General features: G+C 37.8%; 1 protein-coding gene across 2 annotated transcripts in view; it reads left to right on the top strand.

Annotated features, from left to right (window-relative positions):
• The window catches only part of MCCC2 (methylcrotonyl-CoA carboxylase subunit 2), a 39777-nt gene extending 24305 nt beyond the window's left edge, over positions 1–15472 (top strand). For both annotated transcript variants that reach the window (XM_088130464.1, XM_025177766.2), the window contains 8 exons: positions 1351–1446; positions 3939–4011; positions 5108–5184; positions 8551–8617; positions 9094–9250; positions 9721–9835; positions 10508–10593; positions 15264–15472. In XM_088130464.1, the coding sequence (XP_087986590.1) occupies positions 1351–1446; positions 3939–4011; positions 5108–5184; positions 8551–8617; positions 9094–9250; positions 9721–9835; positions 10508–10593; positions 15264–15381 (789 nt within the window). In that variant the 3' untranslated portion in view covers positions 15382–15472. The remainder of the gene's footprint in view (positions 1–1350; positions 1447–3938; positions 4012–5107; positions 5185–8550; positions 8618–9093; positions 9251–9720; positions 9836–10507; positions 10594–15263) is intronic.
• The last annotated feature ends 1032 nt before the right edge of the window (positions 15473–16504 follow it).

Here is a 16504-nt window from a genome sequence, read left to right as displayed (position 1 = left end):
CACTTTACGATTGCATCGCTTAGCAACAGAGTTGCTGGTCTCAATTGCGATTAGTAAGTGAGGACTACCTGTAGAGGCAACATGGCACATTGGTTTAATGGGAAGACCTTTAAGCGATGTGTGGGAAGAGGCATTGTAGGCCACCCCAATATTCCTGAAGGATGCATATAGTCTAGAAACTGCACTTATTTTACTCTTAGTGTAATGTTTACATCCAAGTAGCTCTGACTGGATTTTAGATGATTTCGTATTCAAATCAGTAACCAAGCTTAGCTTATAAACCAGGTAGTATCCAACACGAGTCCGGAACTTAGAGCCTTGGTGTCTGTAGATACTGGATTCTGGCCTCTGATTTTTTTTTTTTTTAATAAATAGATAACATTTTTAAAAAAAATTAACCATAGATGCAGTCTTGAGATCCTGAGATATGTACATAAGACCTGGTGAGATTTTGGCTCATTTTTAAAATATTTAATTGTGAGGTTTTTTAAAAAATTATTTTCATTTTTTCTAATTATTATGTGACTTGTGTGATGAAAATATGTGCCTGAAAAGATTGCTAACCCCTACAATATCCACTAACTTCCTTGTCCCTCTTGTTTCAAACACTATCCCCCCTCCCACTCTTGTTTGCTGATAGGTATGATTGTTGTGAACTCATGTATTCTGAGTTGTGGGTAATGATGAAATTGGTGGGATAGAGAGAATACACATATAATCAAGAACCCCATTTTTAGTTCTCTAATCTGGGTTCAGTTGTAGGTCTGATTGAATCATAGAGTTGATTTAAGTATATGAATATTGAAGGTGTCTGGAGAACAATAATCGAAAATTTAAAGAGAATTTAAATTTCATACTGAATAAGTTGTGGTTCACTTGCCAACATTTTTAGGGTGGGTTTGCAGAAAAGGAGAACTGGTAGTCAATGTGAAAAACAGATGAATGCTTTAATTCTCTTGTAATTCTTCTCCTCCTTCTTCTTCTTCTTCTTCTTCTTCTTCTTCTTCTTCTTCTTCTTCTTCTTCTTCTTCTTCTTCTTCTTCTTCTTCTTCTTCTTCTTCTTCTTCTTCTTCTTCTTCTCCTTCTTCTTCTCCTCCTCCTCCTCCTCCTCCTCCTCCTCCTCCTCCTCCTCCTCCTCCTCCTCCTCCTCCTCCTCCTCCTCCTCCTCCTCCTCCTCCTCCTCCTCCTCCTCCTCCTCCTCCTCCTCCTCCTTCTTCTTCTTCTTCTTCTTCTTCTTCTTCTTCTTCTTCTTCTTCTTCTTCTTCTTCTTCTTCTTCTTCTTCTTCTTCTTCTTCTTCTTCTTCTTCTTCTTCTTCTTCTTCTTCTTCTTCTTCTTCTTCTTCTTTTCAGGTAACAGTAGAACTCTCAGAAGAACCTTTGTTTCCTCAGGATGAACTGTATGGTATAGTTGGAGAGGAGCTTAAAAGAAATTTTGATGTCAAAGAGGTAAACATCCCTAAGAATGATTTTAAAAAATTGTGTCTACCCAGATGCTTGCACATATGGTTGCATACAAGATACACGTAGGACAGCTTAATGTTCTTGGTCTAGGAGGCTAATCTCAAGAAAATCATGTGAATTATGGAAATCTGCTTTATTCTTTATTTTGATTACTTTGAGAATGTTACAGCCTGAGTTCACACATCATGTTATAACACTGTTTGTTTTAAGTATGGTTTATGAAACAAAGCCAGAATCACACTTGCAGATGAGCAAAGTATTCAGGTCTTTTAGCAATTCCTATTTTTTAATTCTCCTTTTAATTGGTTCTTTTGCCTTAAACATTTATGTCTTGGTCTGAGAAGACTTGGGTAGGGCAGAAAATCAAACCAGGGATTAGCCAGGAAACAAACATTGGTTTGTTTATGTATAATCTAAACCACCATCAGTAAGCCAACAAACCTCATTTTCAGACTGGGTTTACTGGCTTAAAACAAACCTGTTGTATTTACTGAACCAAAAACAATCCAACAAAATTATGGAATTTGGATTAGTGGAAAATGGAATTCTATTTATGTCTGTGTAAGTAGCTAAATGCTGCATCTAACTTTTCCTGTTATTGTATTTCTAGCTCAGTCCTTGCATTTAGGAATAAAACTGAGTAGGATTGAGAACAGAAGTGCTGCCATATGTGTTCCATCTATCTTTAACAGGCCTCTGCTGCTCATGGGCTTTTTCAAGAGGCTATGTTCACAACTGTTTACTACCAATTCTTGTCAAATCTGTTGACACAGTTAATCAAGTCTTGAAGTGGCAGGTAATGCGATTAGATACACATTTCAGCTTCAATCTCCCAAAGACCAAATTAAACAAGCTGCTGCTCATGGTCACAGAACAAACTTGACAGAGTGATCCAAGGTCTTTAGGTGCACAGATTTAATACTTACTCATTGATTGTAAATGTGAGCTAGGAATATTGCTGTATCTGGGGGTAGTAAGCAACTCCAGATTATTAATGTAGTCTTTGCTTCCAAGGACATATGTTTTGAGTAATGCTTTTGGGTTACACTGGGCTCTAATTTAAGGGGGATATACTCCATTAGAACAATCAAGAATGCTTTGCTCAAAATGATGAGAAGTAAATCAGTTGGCAGATCAACACCAATATTTGGCTTTTTATTGCAGTCATAATTTTCCTGAAAAATATTTACATTGGCCATTTTTAGAAGATACTTTAGCAGTCACTTCAGCATTCTAATGTTCTTATCTTTAAAGCAACTAGATAAGTAATAAAAAATAAAATGTTGGTCTCTTTTTAAAAAACATAATTAAGAAGAGCAGGACTAAATTACCATTACTGTTTCTATAATATTTTAATTGTCCTACTTCTTCAAGAGGGTACAAGAGATTTTCCTCTTGTACAAGATGCAAATCATCAATTCATATGACTTATATGTTTGTAATTAAACATGGTTGTAAAAATCCATGTTTAATTACAAACACATAAGTCATATGAATTTAATCTATATCATTTCAATGTAGTTTCAATAAATAAATCAATAAATCTTTGCAGCTGAAATGTGAAAACCATTCTAAGCCAGCAGTATTAAACATAGGACAGACAAAAGAACAAGGACAGTACATGTACAATAACAGTAGATAAATCAAAATCATACAGCCAGTTTCACTAATTCACTAACCCAAGATTGAGTCCTCAGTTATCTCATGTTGGGCTTTACATGTTGTACATAATGCTTGGGTGCTATATTTCACCTATTTTGTCAGCAGTAATAAGTCATACTGAACTCATTCATTTCTTAATCACAATCAGTAGAAGTTCACACAGAAAGAGCCATTTCAGACTACAGATTAAGACAACATATGGCTTGGTAGCAAATGAGCACCATATGCATTCAAATTCCTTACTGTCCTTGACCTGCGCAATTACAAATGGCTCCACTTTGATTTGTTAGTGTGACATGTGAATCACATGATTCAAAGCAGGCTCATTTATTTGCACAGTACATTAAACAAACTATGAATGGAGTCTTCTGTAATTCTGTAGCTGCAGACACTTGGGAGAAAACCTGGCCGTGTGATCTGGCCATATGCAATCATGTACTCTTATTGCTAAGCTGAATTGTTTCTTAGTTGAGCAGCTCTGAACATAAAAATTGACATTCCCTACAGATTGTTGTAAGATATATTTTTCTTTTCTTCATTTTATAATAACACAGAAATGAGAGGTTGGTGACATGAGTAATTATGGGCCAGTTTGTACTTTGGGAAGGTGGCTTGTTTCGTTTCCAGTATGAACCTCATTATCCAGACCATGTTACTTGAGCCAGTAGATTGGACTTGAAATATGTACTTTTTGGAACATGAGTACAATTTAAGATGCTATGAAAAACATCGTATTTTACATATTAGGTTGATATTTAATACAGCAAAAGTGAATTGCTAATAATAAATATATCTCCTTTGTCTTTCTACTTAAGGTCATTGCTAGAATTGTTGACGGAAGCAAATTTGATGAATTTAAGGCCTTATACGGGGATACATTAGTTACAGGTATTATTTTTAAATGATTAAAATTATGCTACAGCTTCATGCTTTGATTGAACATGATTGTTTCAATTTTTAAAACAAATTTTGTAGTATGTGATTCTGTGAAAAATTTATTAATTAATACAGTAATGGATTTATCACTTCAATACAAGAACTCTAGGCAATGACCTCTAGGTAATAAAAACATTACAGTTAAATATGTAATTTACCATAGTACATATTAACAATAAATGGTTTGGTGCCAGTGATTTCACACTGATCAGTCCTCAAAGGTTTTCTGGAATAAGGTTTTAAAAGTTTTCTGAGAGCCATCTCTTCCAAAGGAGAGGAGCCCCCATCATAACTGCACCTTGGGAAAAGACCTTCAGCCGGTACTCCTGTATTATCCAATTGGGTGGATAGAATCTACTTAGGAAAGGTAGTCTCTCAGAGATTGAGGCCCCAAGCCACATAAGTAGCAAACAAAGTCTTGAATTGCCCTTGGAAACATACTGGTAACCAGTGCAACTCTCAAAGAGGTACTGTATAATGTGATAGCACTGATATTGACTGGCACTGCATTTTCGACCAACTGCAGTTTCTGGGTTATCCTCAAGGTCAGCTGTAAAGAGCTCCAGTAATCCAGATGCAAGATGACAAGGGCAGGAGTTACTGACCCTATGCATCCTGTTCCAAGTAAAGCCACAATTGAAGCTGGGCAATGGCCTTTCTGGCCACAGCTTTCACCTCTTCTAGGAAGAGCTGTGATTTCAGGAATACCCTGAGGCTCCAGGTCTGCTCTCTCTGGAGGGAGCACAACTCAACTGAGAGTCAAAGTTGGTATTATTCTAAAATCAGTAGGCTTCTGAATTAACGTCAGTTTCATCATATAGTAAATTTGCTAGTCTTTAAATTGTCACAATAGTTTTAGTTTGTCACAGCAAAAACAACTGCTGTGGGTATTGCTGTGATAAATACTATTATGGCTGCAATCCAAAAACTGTTTACTTTTATGCTACATTTTTTTTCACTAAGGACTGGGAACTCTTAGGCTTAAAGCCTTTCGTAAACAGTTGATAAGTATACAGTGTTCTTATGATTTTTTGCTCTTTTTTTTCAGGATTTGCTCGGATATTTGGTTATCCAGTTGGAATAATTGGAAACAATGGTGTTCTTTTTTCAGAATCAGCAAAGAAGGCAAGTGTAAACATCTCTTATTGAAGCTCTTCCCAGTTTCATAGCTGAGAATCAAAATGCACACCATAGGCTAGAATCCATAGTGGTTAATTAATATTAGATAAGCACATCTGTGGAGGCTTTTCTCCAGGAATCTGCACCATCTCCAGTGTGAGAGAGTTCATAGCTGGGAGAGGGGGCTTCTGAGATCTGGCAGCTGGCTTCTGGACATCTCTCTCTAAAGAGGATTGTAGTAAAAACATTAACAAATGTGCAAAGTATATTTTCACACTTTCTACACTTAATTGATTCAAAAGTTGTGAATGTTGTTAATGCTGCAATTTTGTCTACTGATTCTTGCTGCTGCCGATTTATTATTTTGTTGTGATTTAGCTCGTGATTAATTAGTCTAAGGACTACAGGTAGCCCTTGCTTACTGACCACTCGTTCAGCGACCGTTTGAAGTTCTGGTGCTGAAAAAATAACTTTACGGCCAAATTACAACCATTTGCGACCTTTGCAGCATCCCTCAGTCACGTGATTGCCATTACAGTCAGTATATGTTGTCCTGTGCCTGACCTGTGTTTTTTTTTCATTCCCCCCCGCCCCCCCTTGCAGAATTTGGTCTTCTACACATCAAAAGCGATGCGATTGCACGGCAGCCTGGGGCTGGGAGCTGCAGGCACCCTATGCAGCTTACAGTACTCTCTTGAAATCTCTTCCTCTCCAATTGTTCTGGGGGGAGGGGGAAGCAAGCGATTTCTGTAGGCAGTCTGTCCTTTGCCTAACCCTTTCCCACTGCCAGCACGATCACATTGCTTTCAGTGTGTAGAAGAGTGGCTTGCTCTCTTGAAATCTCTTTCTTCCGGTCTCTCTGGGTGGGAGAAAAAAGCAAGCTATTTCGGTAGACAATCTCTCCTTTGCCTGACTCTGTTACGGGTGCCTTGGTTTCCTGCAGTGCTTTAGCCCAGAGCAGAGAGGTTTGGGGCGGTGCTATGAAGAGGACTTGGAGTAGGGCAGATGGTGCAAAGTTGGGAGGTGCTTTTGGACCTGATCTATGTTGCCCACTGGGAGCCCTGTGGAGCTCTTCTCTGAACATTGACCCCTCTTTCAGTCTCAGGGACTGGCATCTTGATTACCCAACCATTTACATTCTGTTCCTCTATTAGGTGGAAGAAGGGCTGAGGTTTGACAGTGCTGCTAGGTGGCTATCACAGCACTTTGACACATGTACACACACAGCCATGGCTGCTGAGTGCCAGGAGCAGCTGTGGCCTGCAGGAAACGGGGAGGTACTGTTGTGAGGGCTGGGTGTGTGGTATTTAGGGGAGTGATTGTGGTATTCTGGTAGGTGGATGATTGGGTGTGTAGTTTGTGAGTTGGTGAATAGATACCTTGGCCTGAAAGAAAGGAGCAAGAGGTGGGAAGGATCTGAGGGGAGGAGAGAGAGCTGGCAGGAATGTTGGAACCATGATGGACAGGAGAAGATATGGGGGGATCCTGGGGGCAGACCAATTTTGGGGATGGCATCTGCCCTCAAGGCCAGGTTACCAGGTGTTGGTGTTGAATGCCAGATTGTTCTGCATTAAATCTACTTGTGTTATCAAGATCTGGTTTGGCCTAGAGGGGGTAGTTCCCCTCTTGCATATGTGACCACCTGAGTTTCATGCTTAGCACCAGCTGAGACTGGAGGGGAGAGGTGGGGTGGCAGTTATCATCCACAAGTCACTGAGGGCTTTATAGGCTTTGCTCTGAAGATAAATGCATATGAGTCTCTCTAGTTGAAGTTGGATTTGCTGCTGCTGTACTCTCCTCCCTGCCCAGCACCTTCCCTGTGTGAGCTGCTGGATTCTATTGCTTGCAATAGTGACCATGAATTTATTTGTTTCTCAGGGATTTCAATTTTTTGCCTGGTGACATTAGGTCTGGGGTGTCTCAGGAACTTGTGGCAACCATAGATCTGTCCCAAGTCATCATGGGCCTGGTGCTTACTAAAACTCCCTCTTGAGATCTGGTTTTTGTCTCAGGGCAGTTGCAACACAAGCTGGCTTTGGAGGACATTGTCATCAGCCCATTGCCATGGTTGGATCACTCTCTGATTGCTCTTTGGCTTGCTGGTGTCACCCCACTTTGCAGTGGATGTTAGATTTGCTGGTTAGATTGGCCAGCCCTGGGCATCTGATGGCCTAGATGGAGATCTCACCTGCAGCCCCTCATTTGTGGAGTACCACAGGGTACTCTCTCTTCCTTCTTGTTTAACATCTACATTACATTGCTGGGTGGTCATCATTGGTTTTGAATTGGGTATTATCAATATGTTATTGATGCCCAAATGTACATCTTGGCCCTGGACCAACCAAGTGATGCTATTGAAGTCCTCTCCAGTGTCTAGAGGCTGTGCCAGTCTGGATGGGACACAACAGACTCAATCTTGACAAGATCAAGTTGCTCTGTTTGTTTGGCCCTTCCGGTTTGGAAGATATTCCATCTTTAGCCTTTGATAGGGTTGCACTTCCCCATGGAAGACTGATGATAAGTATTTTTAGCAGATTTGTCTCTGCTGTTAATAAATAACACCAGCACAGTTGAAGAAGTTGAAAATGTTTTCATTTTTTAGAGATAGGATGTAGCCTAAAGGCTGAACAATTAAGCTCTTTCTGTTTGTTATATTCTCTTCCCATCCAATCTAAGTTGCAATATGTGGGATTCTAATATGGGGCTTAATTTTGAAAGTTGCAACTAGATAATGTAAATTGTGTGCTTTGAATTTCTACAGATGTTTAGCAGTTGTAGTTTGTTATTAAGCTTTTTTCAAGATCTTTGCTGCGATAATTCGGTAATCTTTTTTGGTACTTCTTATAACATTGTTACTATTTCTAGGGCTAAGTACAGTAGCAAACTGTTACCTCAGTTACTATCACCTGCCATTTTATCACATCATCGTGTGTTAAAACCTGCTACAATCTATTTTAGCAGTTATTAGGGAATGAGTAATTGCTTCATAGGTCAGCTTTATAAGAAAGTAAGTCAACATTATATAGGAAAAGTTTTGTTTTAAATATGATTTCATAGTTTGGGGGATAAAGCCATTTAGAGAAATTATTACACTTGGGAAAAATGAGTAACATAGATTCAGATTCAAGATCATGGCTTTTATTTATTTATTTGTTTATTTATACATACATACATATATACTTATCTGTTGGCAAGTATAGAGAGTACATTTCAAAAATGCAATACTTTGTCCCCATTTTTTAAAAAATAAGCATTATGGTTTTAGAAACACTGGTTTAGGAGCATACCAGTTACTTTAGCAGCAGATAGAATAGTATTATTTAACAATTATTTCTCAATAGGCCAACTATCAATTTCTTCCTATCTTTACAGGGCACACATTTTATTCAGCTTTGTTGTCAGAGAAATATCCCCATTATATTTTTGCAAAATATCACAGGTGAGTAAATCACTATGATGGTCTGTGAAGCTGAATTTCAGGGACAATAAATATTTGAGCCAATAATTAAATCTCCACTGGCAAATAAGTGTGTAGTAGTAATAGATCAGTTCCTGCTCATTATTTTTAACAACCTTATTTGAGTTTTGGGAATGTTGTCAAATGGATACTAATTGGATTATTGTTGCTGTATTTAGTTATTATTCATTTATAAAGTGTTTTGCCAACTAGGTTTACACTCTAATTGAATTTCTGTCTAACGTCCTACAATTTACTTAGACGCTTATCATTTAGCAATAGTAGAGTAATTCCCTTAACAATATCAGCTAAAAGGCTACAAAGCATCAAACATGTTAGTTGAATCAATTAAAGTAATAAATAAAATGAAGTTTTATTGTCTCTTTTGCTTTGTTTTTCTAATGATGAAACAAGCTATTTGCAACTTTACTTGATAATGGTCTTATTCCTCCAATTAGGCTTCATGGTTGGTAAGGATTATGAAGCTGGCGGCATAGCAAAAGATGGAGCCAAAATGGTTACTGCTGTAGCATGTGCCAGTGTGCCTAAAATAACAGTTATTATTGGAGGCTCTTATGGTGCTGGAAATTATGGGATGTGTGGAAGAGCATATAGGTAAGCATGCACTTCAGACGTAGTAGTATGGATATTGGGCATGAGTCTATTTTTTAAATATGTAATTTAATATTTTAAATTATTAATTAATATTTAATATTAAATTTTAATATTTGAAAATATTGTTACGAATCTAGAAGAGACTATTGCTTTATTGTATGATTTAAAGTACGTATGTGGATGAATGATTTAATTCAAGGAGGCCACAGGACGGTGCAACTGGCTGCATAGGCTATAGATCTCACTGAATAAATCCTTCAGTGGTTCCAGTTTAGTGAGATACATATAGGGTGTTCCATATCATGGAACAAAAGCTAAAATATGTTTTGTCTACTATATAGTAGCTTTCATATTATGCAAATTACATTCCTTCCCCGTCTGCCCCATCAATCACAGAAAGTGAAGCAATTAATTTGAAAACAGCTGAAGAGATTTTTGTTCCCCATTATATCAACATTTGTATTTTTCAGTCCAAGATTTCTTTTTATATGGCCAAATGCTCGGATCTCTGTGATGGGAGGAGAACAAGCTGCCACTGTTTTAGCTACAGTGGCCAGGGACCAAAAAGCAAGGGAAGGGAAGCAGGTAATGTCCACTACTTTTAATATTCAGAAACACTTTAGAAGAGAATGGTCATAATGCTGTACTTGGTACCATCACTTGCCTATATTTTCTTGTAATAAAGTTGCTCTTCCATACCTGATTCATTGATCATTTCGAATGATCTCAGCTGAAGCTGTACTGAAATGGGGTACTTATAAACTACAGCTTCTATTTACAGTTACCTTAATACATGGATATGATGGAGCCCAAATTATTCAAACTAGTTAGTGACCTACTGTCAAATTGTTCTACCTGTAAGTGCTTTGTAAGCTTAGCACTATAAGCAAATTTGGCTTGTTAGAATTAATGTTAGTGTTACGGGGAACCTAACCAAAGAGATATTTTGACATCTCATTGGCATTTTTATATCCAAGAGGAGCAAGGAAAGTAGTTTTTCAGGCTATTGCATTTTAAAAATCTTTCTCAAACTGTTAACTATTTTTTTTTAAACGATACCAATTTCTGTAAGAGAAATGGCACTAACGTTAGTGCAGTTCAGGGCACATTTAATAGGAAATCCCATTGAACTAAGCAGAATTCCAAATGTACCCAGGGTTACTGGTTAGACATTTAATATCTCTTAGAACTGGACGTCCAATGCTCGTGCAGATGGAAATTGCCAGATTTTCTATGCCAGTTCATTATCTTTTGCAGTTTTCTGAAGAGGAAGAAAAAGCTCTGAAGGCGCCAATAATTCAGAGGTTTGATGAAGAAGGGAGCCCTTACTATTCCAGTGCACGGTGCGTACAGATGATGGTGACATCTTGTTTTTATATGTGCTACAGCTAAAGGTTAATTTTTCAGGAGGCTGGAAAAGAAAGGCAGACAGCCAGTCAGCTAGTGTAAGTTTTCTGAATGTCGAAAAAGCTGAGGAGACAATATTTGCCCTGTCCATTAGTGGAACTTTGGTTAAGATTGATCCTGTAACTCAGTGTTTCTCAACCTTGGCAACTTTAAGATGTTTGGACTTCAAACATGCTGGCTGGGGAATTCTGGGAGTTGAAGTCCACACATCTTAAAGTTGCCAAGGTTGAGAAACGCTGCTGTAACTAAATGATCAGGAGGGAGAGGAGGACAGTGCACAACCATACACTCGCTGGCGGTTGAGAATTTACACTTAAAGAAATAGTTGGCCTGTCTATGTTGCACCAGTCCAACATAGATGCTGGTGCAACATCTATGCCACAGGTCTGGGAAGCTGAGCCAACTGACTGTTGGGTGACCTTCTCCAGAGGAAATGCCCTTCCTCTGGAGTTGTGGCTGGGCATACTTGTCCATTGGCAGGAATTCCTGCCATGCCTAAGCTGATTCCTGCAATTTCCTCTCTCTCCCCCTCCTGCAGCCAAAGCACTGGGGCTCTTTGCCACATTCCCCCTGCCCCATGCAGTTGCTCGGAGGGGCAGATTTTCAGCTCTCCTACTTAATAGCTGGCTTTTTTTCCCATTTGTTTTTCCTTCCACTAAAAAGCAAATGCGATGAGGGAAGGATGGAGCAGGAGGTTGGCTCCTTTTCACGCCCTTCCATAAGCCTTAGCTAGCTCAGTGGGAAGGTGGAGTATCACAGCGAGGAGCCTTGGGAACTAAGCTCTTGACTGTGGTGGAAATTTCCTAGATGAGAGAGCAAGGGGGTTTCTAATCCCATTCCTGTGTCAACTGTTCCATGCAGCTCTTGTTCCTTTTTATAGCTGTCTGTTTCTCTTTCTAAAGATAAAATCTCTCCAAATTGTGCTAGGAGTACATGGAGTGTTGTTAATAGCAGCTGTACGGAGTTTGTTCCGCATGTTTTCTGAATGTGGTTTTCCTTTCACATGCAAGAAACAGCCCCCCCCCCAATAATTCTGTGCTTTAATTCCTATCCTGTAGACTTGTTCTAGGAAGCCTCGAGGTTTCTCACTCTGTTAGTGGATCTAAAGAACAAGGATTCTACTAACATGGACAGGAGAACCTGGCAAACTCCCAGGCGAATTTTGGGTAGAATTAGCTACTTTTTAATACTGTAGTGACATGGGTGTGTGTGTGTGTGCAGTACTTAGATATTTTAGTTCTCATTATTAACTATAAAGCAAGTTTCATATGTGAAGCGGGTTGTTGTGTACAGCTACAAATAATCCACTCTCCCATTTTAAAGATGAGAAGTTGAAGGTAAAGAATAGTAATTCTCCTCCTCCATGTGTGTCAGAGGAAATATTAAAAATGAACTTCAGGGAACTGAATAATCTCTCTTCCAGTTCACATTTGTTTTCCATGATTCTCCAGAGAGAAGTTTGCTTGCTGCATTGTATATTTTATAAGGTATCAAGGCAGCTAACATTTCTCTTAAAACAAGTAAAATAAAATGTATATTTATGATATAATTTAAAATGCTTTTATTGAGGAACAGCAGTAAACCCATATATATTTTAAGAACTCATGTGAAATATTACACAGCCTAAGAATTATGCTTTTCTTCTAAAACAAAGTGGAATTGTTTACCACAGCTGATAAATTTCCAGTTATAACTAAGATCACTGTGACTTACTAAATAGTGTTAATAAGTGTCAGATTAAATGCAACACTTACATGCTTTTTTTGGGGGGGGGTGCCTTTGAGTCAGGGTTGACTCCTGGCAACTCCCGGACTAGTCCCCACAGTTTTCTTGACAAGATTTTGGACAGACAAAAAAAATGAAATTCACAAATGGTACAGCTGCACATCACTAGCAAGCCTATTTTATATTCAGAATGACCCATTTTCAACAAAAGAGTAGGACAGGTTCAGACCTAACACTAAATCAGTGTGAAATCATGGTTTATGAACCATAGTTCTATTAGGTGGATATAAATCTGGGAACATTTTTGTAGAGCTAGAAACAGAGAGAGTGAGTTCTTAGGCCTGAAGCCAGTTAGGTGACTTTGGGCCAGTCACTCTCTCTCAGCCCTAGGAAAAAGGTAATAGCAAACCAGTTCCAAAAATCTTGTAGAAGACTTGTCCACGTTGTTGCCAGGAGTCAAGACTGACTAAAAGGTACCCCTCTCAGTCAAAAAGTACAAGGATGGGCATAAGTCACTGTACAAGTAATTTTATATTTATTTATTTACAGTGTGAATTATAAAATGTGCCTGTGTGGAAACAGAAGAGCTGCTTTTATGTTTTTTATTTTGAAAAAAATAATTTCCATATAAATTATATCTCACTCTGTATACAGGATATTTGCTCTGTACCTGCATTTCCTCATCAAATGTTCCAGACTAGAAACTTTCATATGCAGAGGTCTTAATTATCAGGAGTCATTAGTCAGACATCTTTTTAATGAGCTAGATTAATCTGCTTAGAGAGCTCTAAAAGGAGTTTAATCAGTTTACCTTGTAACAAATGTCATGAGCAGCTTTCTCCTGAGCCTTTGTTGCTTTTCTTTGCAGAAGTTGTGTTATGAATTTTTTACAAGAAGAGATATGATTCATGTTCTCACCATGGGACTTGATAGGTTGTTCAATAATTAATGCTCTGTCCCACCACTGAAGACAGTTCTTACTAAACAAAGAGAAAGCTAATGTGACTTGGAGAAAGCAATCTTTATTCTACAATGAAAAATCTTTCAAGCGGTCAAGAAAATCTCAGCTTCCCATACCAGAATTGGGTTTTGCAGGTTTAAGAAGAGGAAAAGTCTTCCTCAGCATGAGATAGTATTTACAGTTTATTTATGTTTCCATACAAGGAGGTCTGTCAAGGTAGTTAAATAATACAATAAAAATACAATAGTAAATTAAAAGTGGTACAATTGAAATACCTGTACAGCCATAAAAATTAAAACCATCCTTACAATAGTTCAAAAGGCCCTGGTTGAAAAGCTATAGCAATACCTTTTTTAAAGGAGGAGGGAGTGGGAGAACTTTAATTTCTAAGAGGGTGTGTTCTCTAGTTTGGAGCTGGCATAAGGGAAGACCTTCTCTACCTGACTAATGGACCTCTGAAAGTATTTTTTTTTTTGTCTGCGCTCAGTCATTGCTGACCCTGCAGTGACTGCTTGGACGAGTCCTTGCAGTTTTCAAGGCAACTGTTTTCGGAAGTGGTTTGCCAGAGCCTCCTTCCTAGGGCAGAGCCCAGCTGGTGAGCACAGGAGGCGGGGCTTCTGTTGCTTCGCGCCCTTTTTCGGGCGCGCACGGTTTTTCGCGCTTACCGGCAACTGCTCCCAACTCCTTTTTTGCAAGGCGCCGCCAGCATTTTTCCTCCCACCGGAGTGAGAGTCCCCATTTATCTACTCACGTAAGTTTTCGAACTGTTGGGTTGACAGGAACTTGGGAGGAAACAGGAGCTCACCCTGTTTAACGCGAAGGCTGGACTCGAACCGCTGAAGCGTCGACCATTTCTGGCCGGCAACTTTCAGCCTCATTAAGCCGCTGTGCCACTGCGTCCCCTTCTCTGAAAGTATGGGCATCATTAAAATGTCTTTTTTTGCTGATCTTACTGCCTGGACATATTTAGGTACTTGTGTTGGGATAATAATGCTTTCAGAATATTTCCAGTTTTCATTTAAGTTTCCTATCTTGGCTTATCGTAGTAGAGAAAATGTTGCTCAGGTTGAATTTTAATTGGAAAAGAATTCAGGTCTCGTTAATACTCATACTTGAAATAATATTATGAGTCCACCTGACAGTAACTTTATCCAATTCTCTGCACAATCCAGGCAAAACCAAAAAATCCTGAACCCTCCAAAATTCAAGCTACCTTCAAACTACTCCTTTACAGACATTAAGTTGAAGATGTCATTTGGTCATCCATAAGCAAAAAAAATGGAATGTTCCCAATTTATTAATTTGGTTGTCAGAGATTCTGTAACTCAGTCAAAAGTGAATGCCACATATCCCTTAATTGTCAAACAGGCTTTGGCTCTAAAGTACAATTTGTTTGACACTGTACTAAATGTCAACAATGTACTAGTAAAGAAATATTCACTCTTTTTCTACCTTCAATTCCGTTACATCTTGTTCCAATTACAGGATCCCATGTGTCTGAAAACACAGGCAGTGAATGTTCAATTTTTTCTGTAACATATGAATTAGTTATTGATTGTGATGCATTTCCAGTATATATCACTGCAAAAGACAAAAAGATAAAAGCAGAAGAGCTAGGCTGAAGTAACAGGAAGGGGGGTGGTTTACATAACTTTTTAATGTTCTTGATATGGTAATCAAGAACAATCAGACAATACTTACTGGGACTGCAGTGACAAAGTATAAAGTTGAAGCAGAGCATATATTTAGCAAAATATATTTTTTAATGCAGCTGGACCAATCTATGTAAACATTTATATACAGATGAAATTTGATTGAAAAGTGAACTGCATGTTTGCTATAAATTCAGAATGTGGTTATAGTAATATTTTAAAAGTCCAGTTTTCCCCTAACTGTTTGTTTTTGTGACATATGTTTCAGGTTGTGGGATGATGGAATCATTGATCCAGCTGATACAAGACTTGTTTTGGGCCTTGGCCTTAGTGCTGCATTCAATGCACCCAGCAAGAAGACAGAGTTTGGCATATTCAGAATGTGATGTGGAAGGGTTAGCAGTGGTATCTTTAGATAAGAAATAAAATCAAATGGCCTAATAAGATCAAGAAACAAAATAAAGATTTGCACAGTAATGCAGTTGGGTTTAATTTTCATGCATCTTAAAAAGAATGATTTAAACTAGCTCTAACATAGTTAAATAGATATAGATGTTAGTATTTGTAATCGACTTAATCACTGGAAATCAGATCCCTCAATTCATATTTTTAAGTGTATTGCATCAATAGAACAAAAAACAAAAACACCCTTCCCCCCTTCAATAAGACATATAAAGTAGAGAATGGAACGAGCAAAAATAAAATACAACAAACAATAATAAATATTTGGAGAGTAATACAGCTCACTTTTTAAACAAATTAAGTCTCCACTACGTAAATCACATTGTTGAGTTTTTTGATAAATACCCAGTTCAAAGGTTAAGAGTGCATATTTTTCAACAAGCCAGCTTTTAGTGTCTGGTGTAGAAATATCTTAAGAAGACATAACAATGTGGGTTTTGTTTTGTTTTTTTGTTTTGGCTACAATCCAGGCATGAATTCATCCAAATGGATGAATTCACAATTAGAACATAGTTTAATAACACATCTTTGAATCCAACTGTCTAATCAAAACCTTATTAACAATATTAAGAGATTCCTTGAAGATTATCTTTGTTAAATTCATCAGTTGCTGATAAAACTGAGCTGTTTGGCATTTAAATAAACTGTCACCTAATAGACTCAAAATTATATGAGTTTCCAGGACCATAAGCTTAGTAGTTGCAATCTGAAGAACATAACATTTTAATTTTAATTTAATTTAATATATTGCTATTTGAGAGGTTACATTCTTTCTGTAACTTATCAAAAAATTAGCAATAAATTGTGTTAATTCCATCTTCAGCTCTTTTTAAATAAGGGTTGAAAATGGGTTAACACAATTTGTTGCTAATTTTTGCAAGAGTTTTGAAGAATTGATCCAGAAAGTTGATCCAATTTTTCATGAGAGCAAAAATCAAACTTTTAATTTCTTTCCAAATATATTTACCTGCCTTTAAATTCACATTGTATAACACATTTTATCTTTGTTCTATTAATTCCAATTTTAATTTAAATCATATAAATTGT

This window comes from Python bivittatus, unplaced genomic scaffold (genome assembly GCF_059951505.1).
Source record: "Python bivittatus isolate LINGU-HERP-01145 unplaced genomic scaffold, Pbiv_v1 ctg000850_np1212, whole genome shotgun sequence".
NCBI lineage: Eukaryota > Metazoa > Chordata > Lepidosauria > Squamata > Pythonidae > Python > Python bivittatus.
This window is presented reverse-complemented; position numbering and strand designations above follow the sequence as displayed.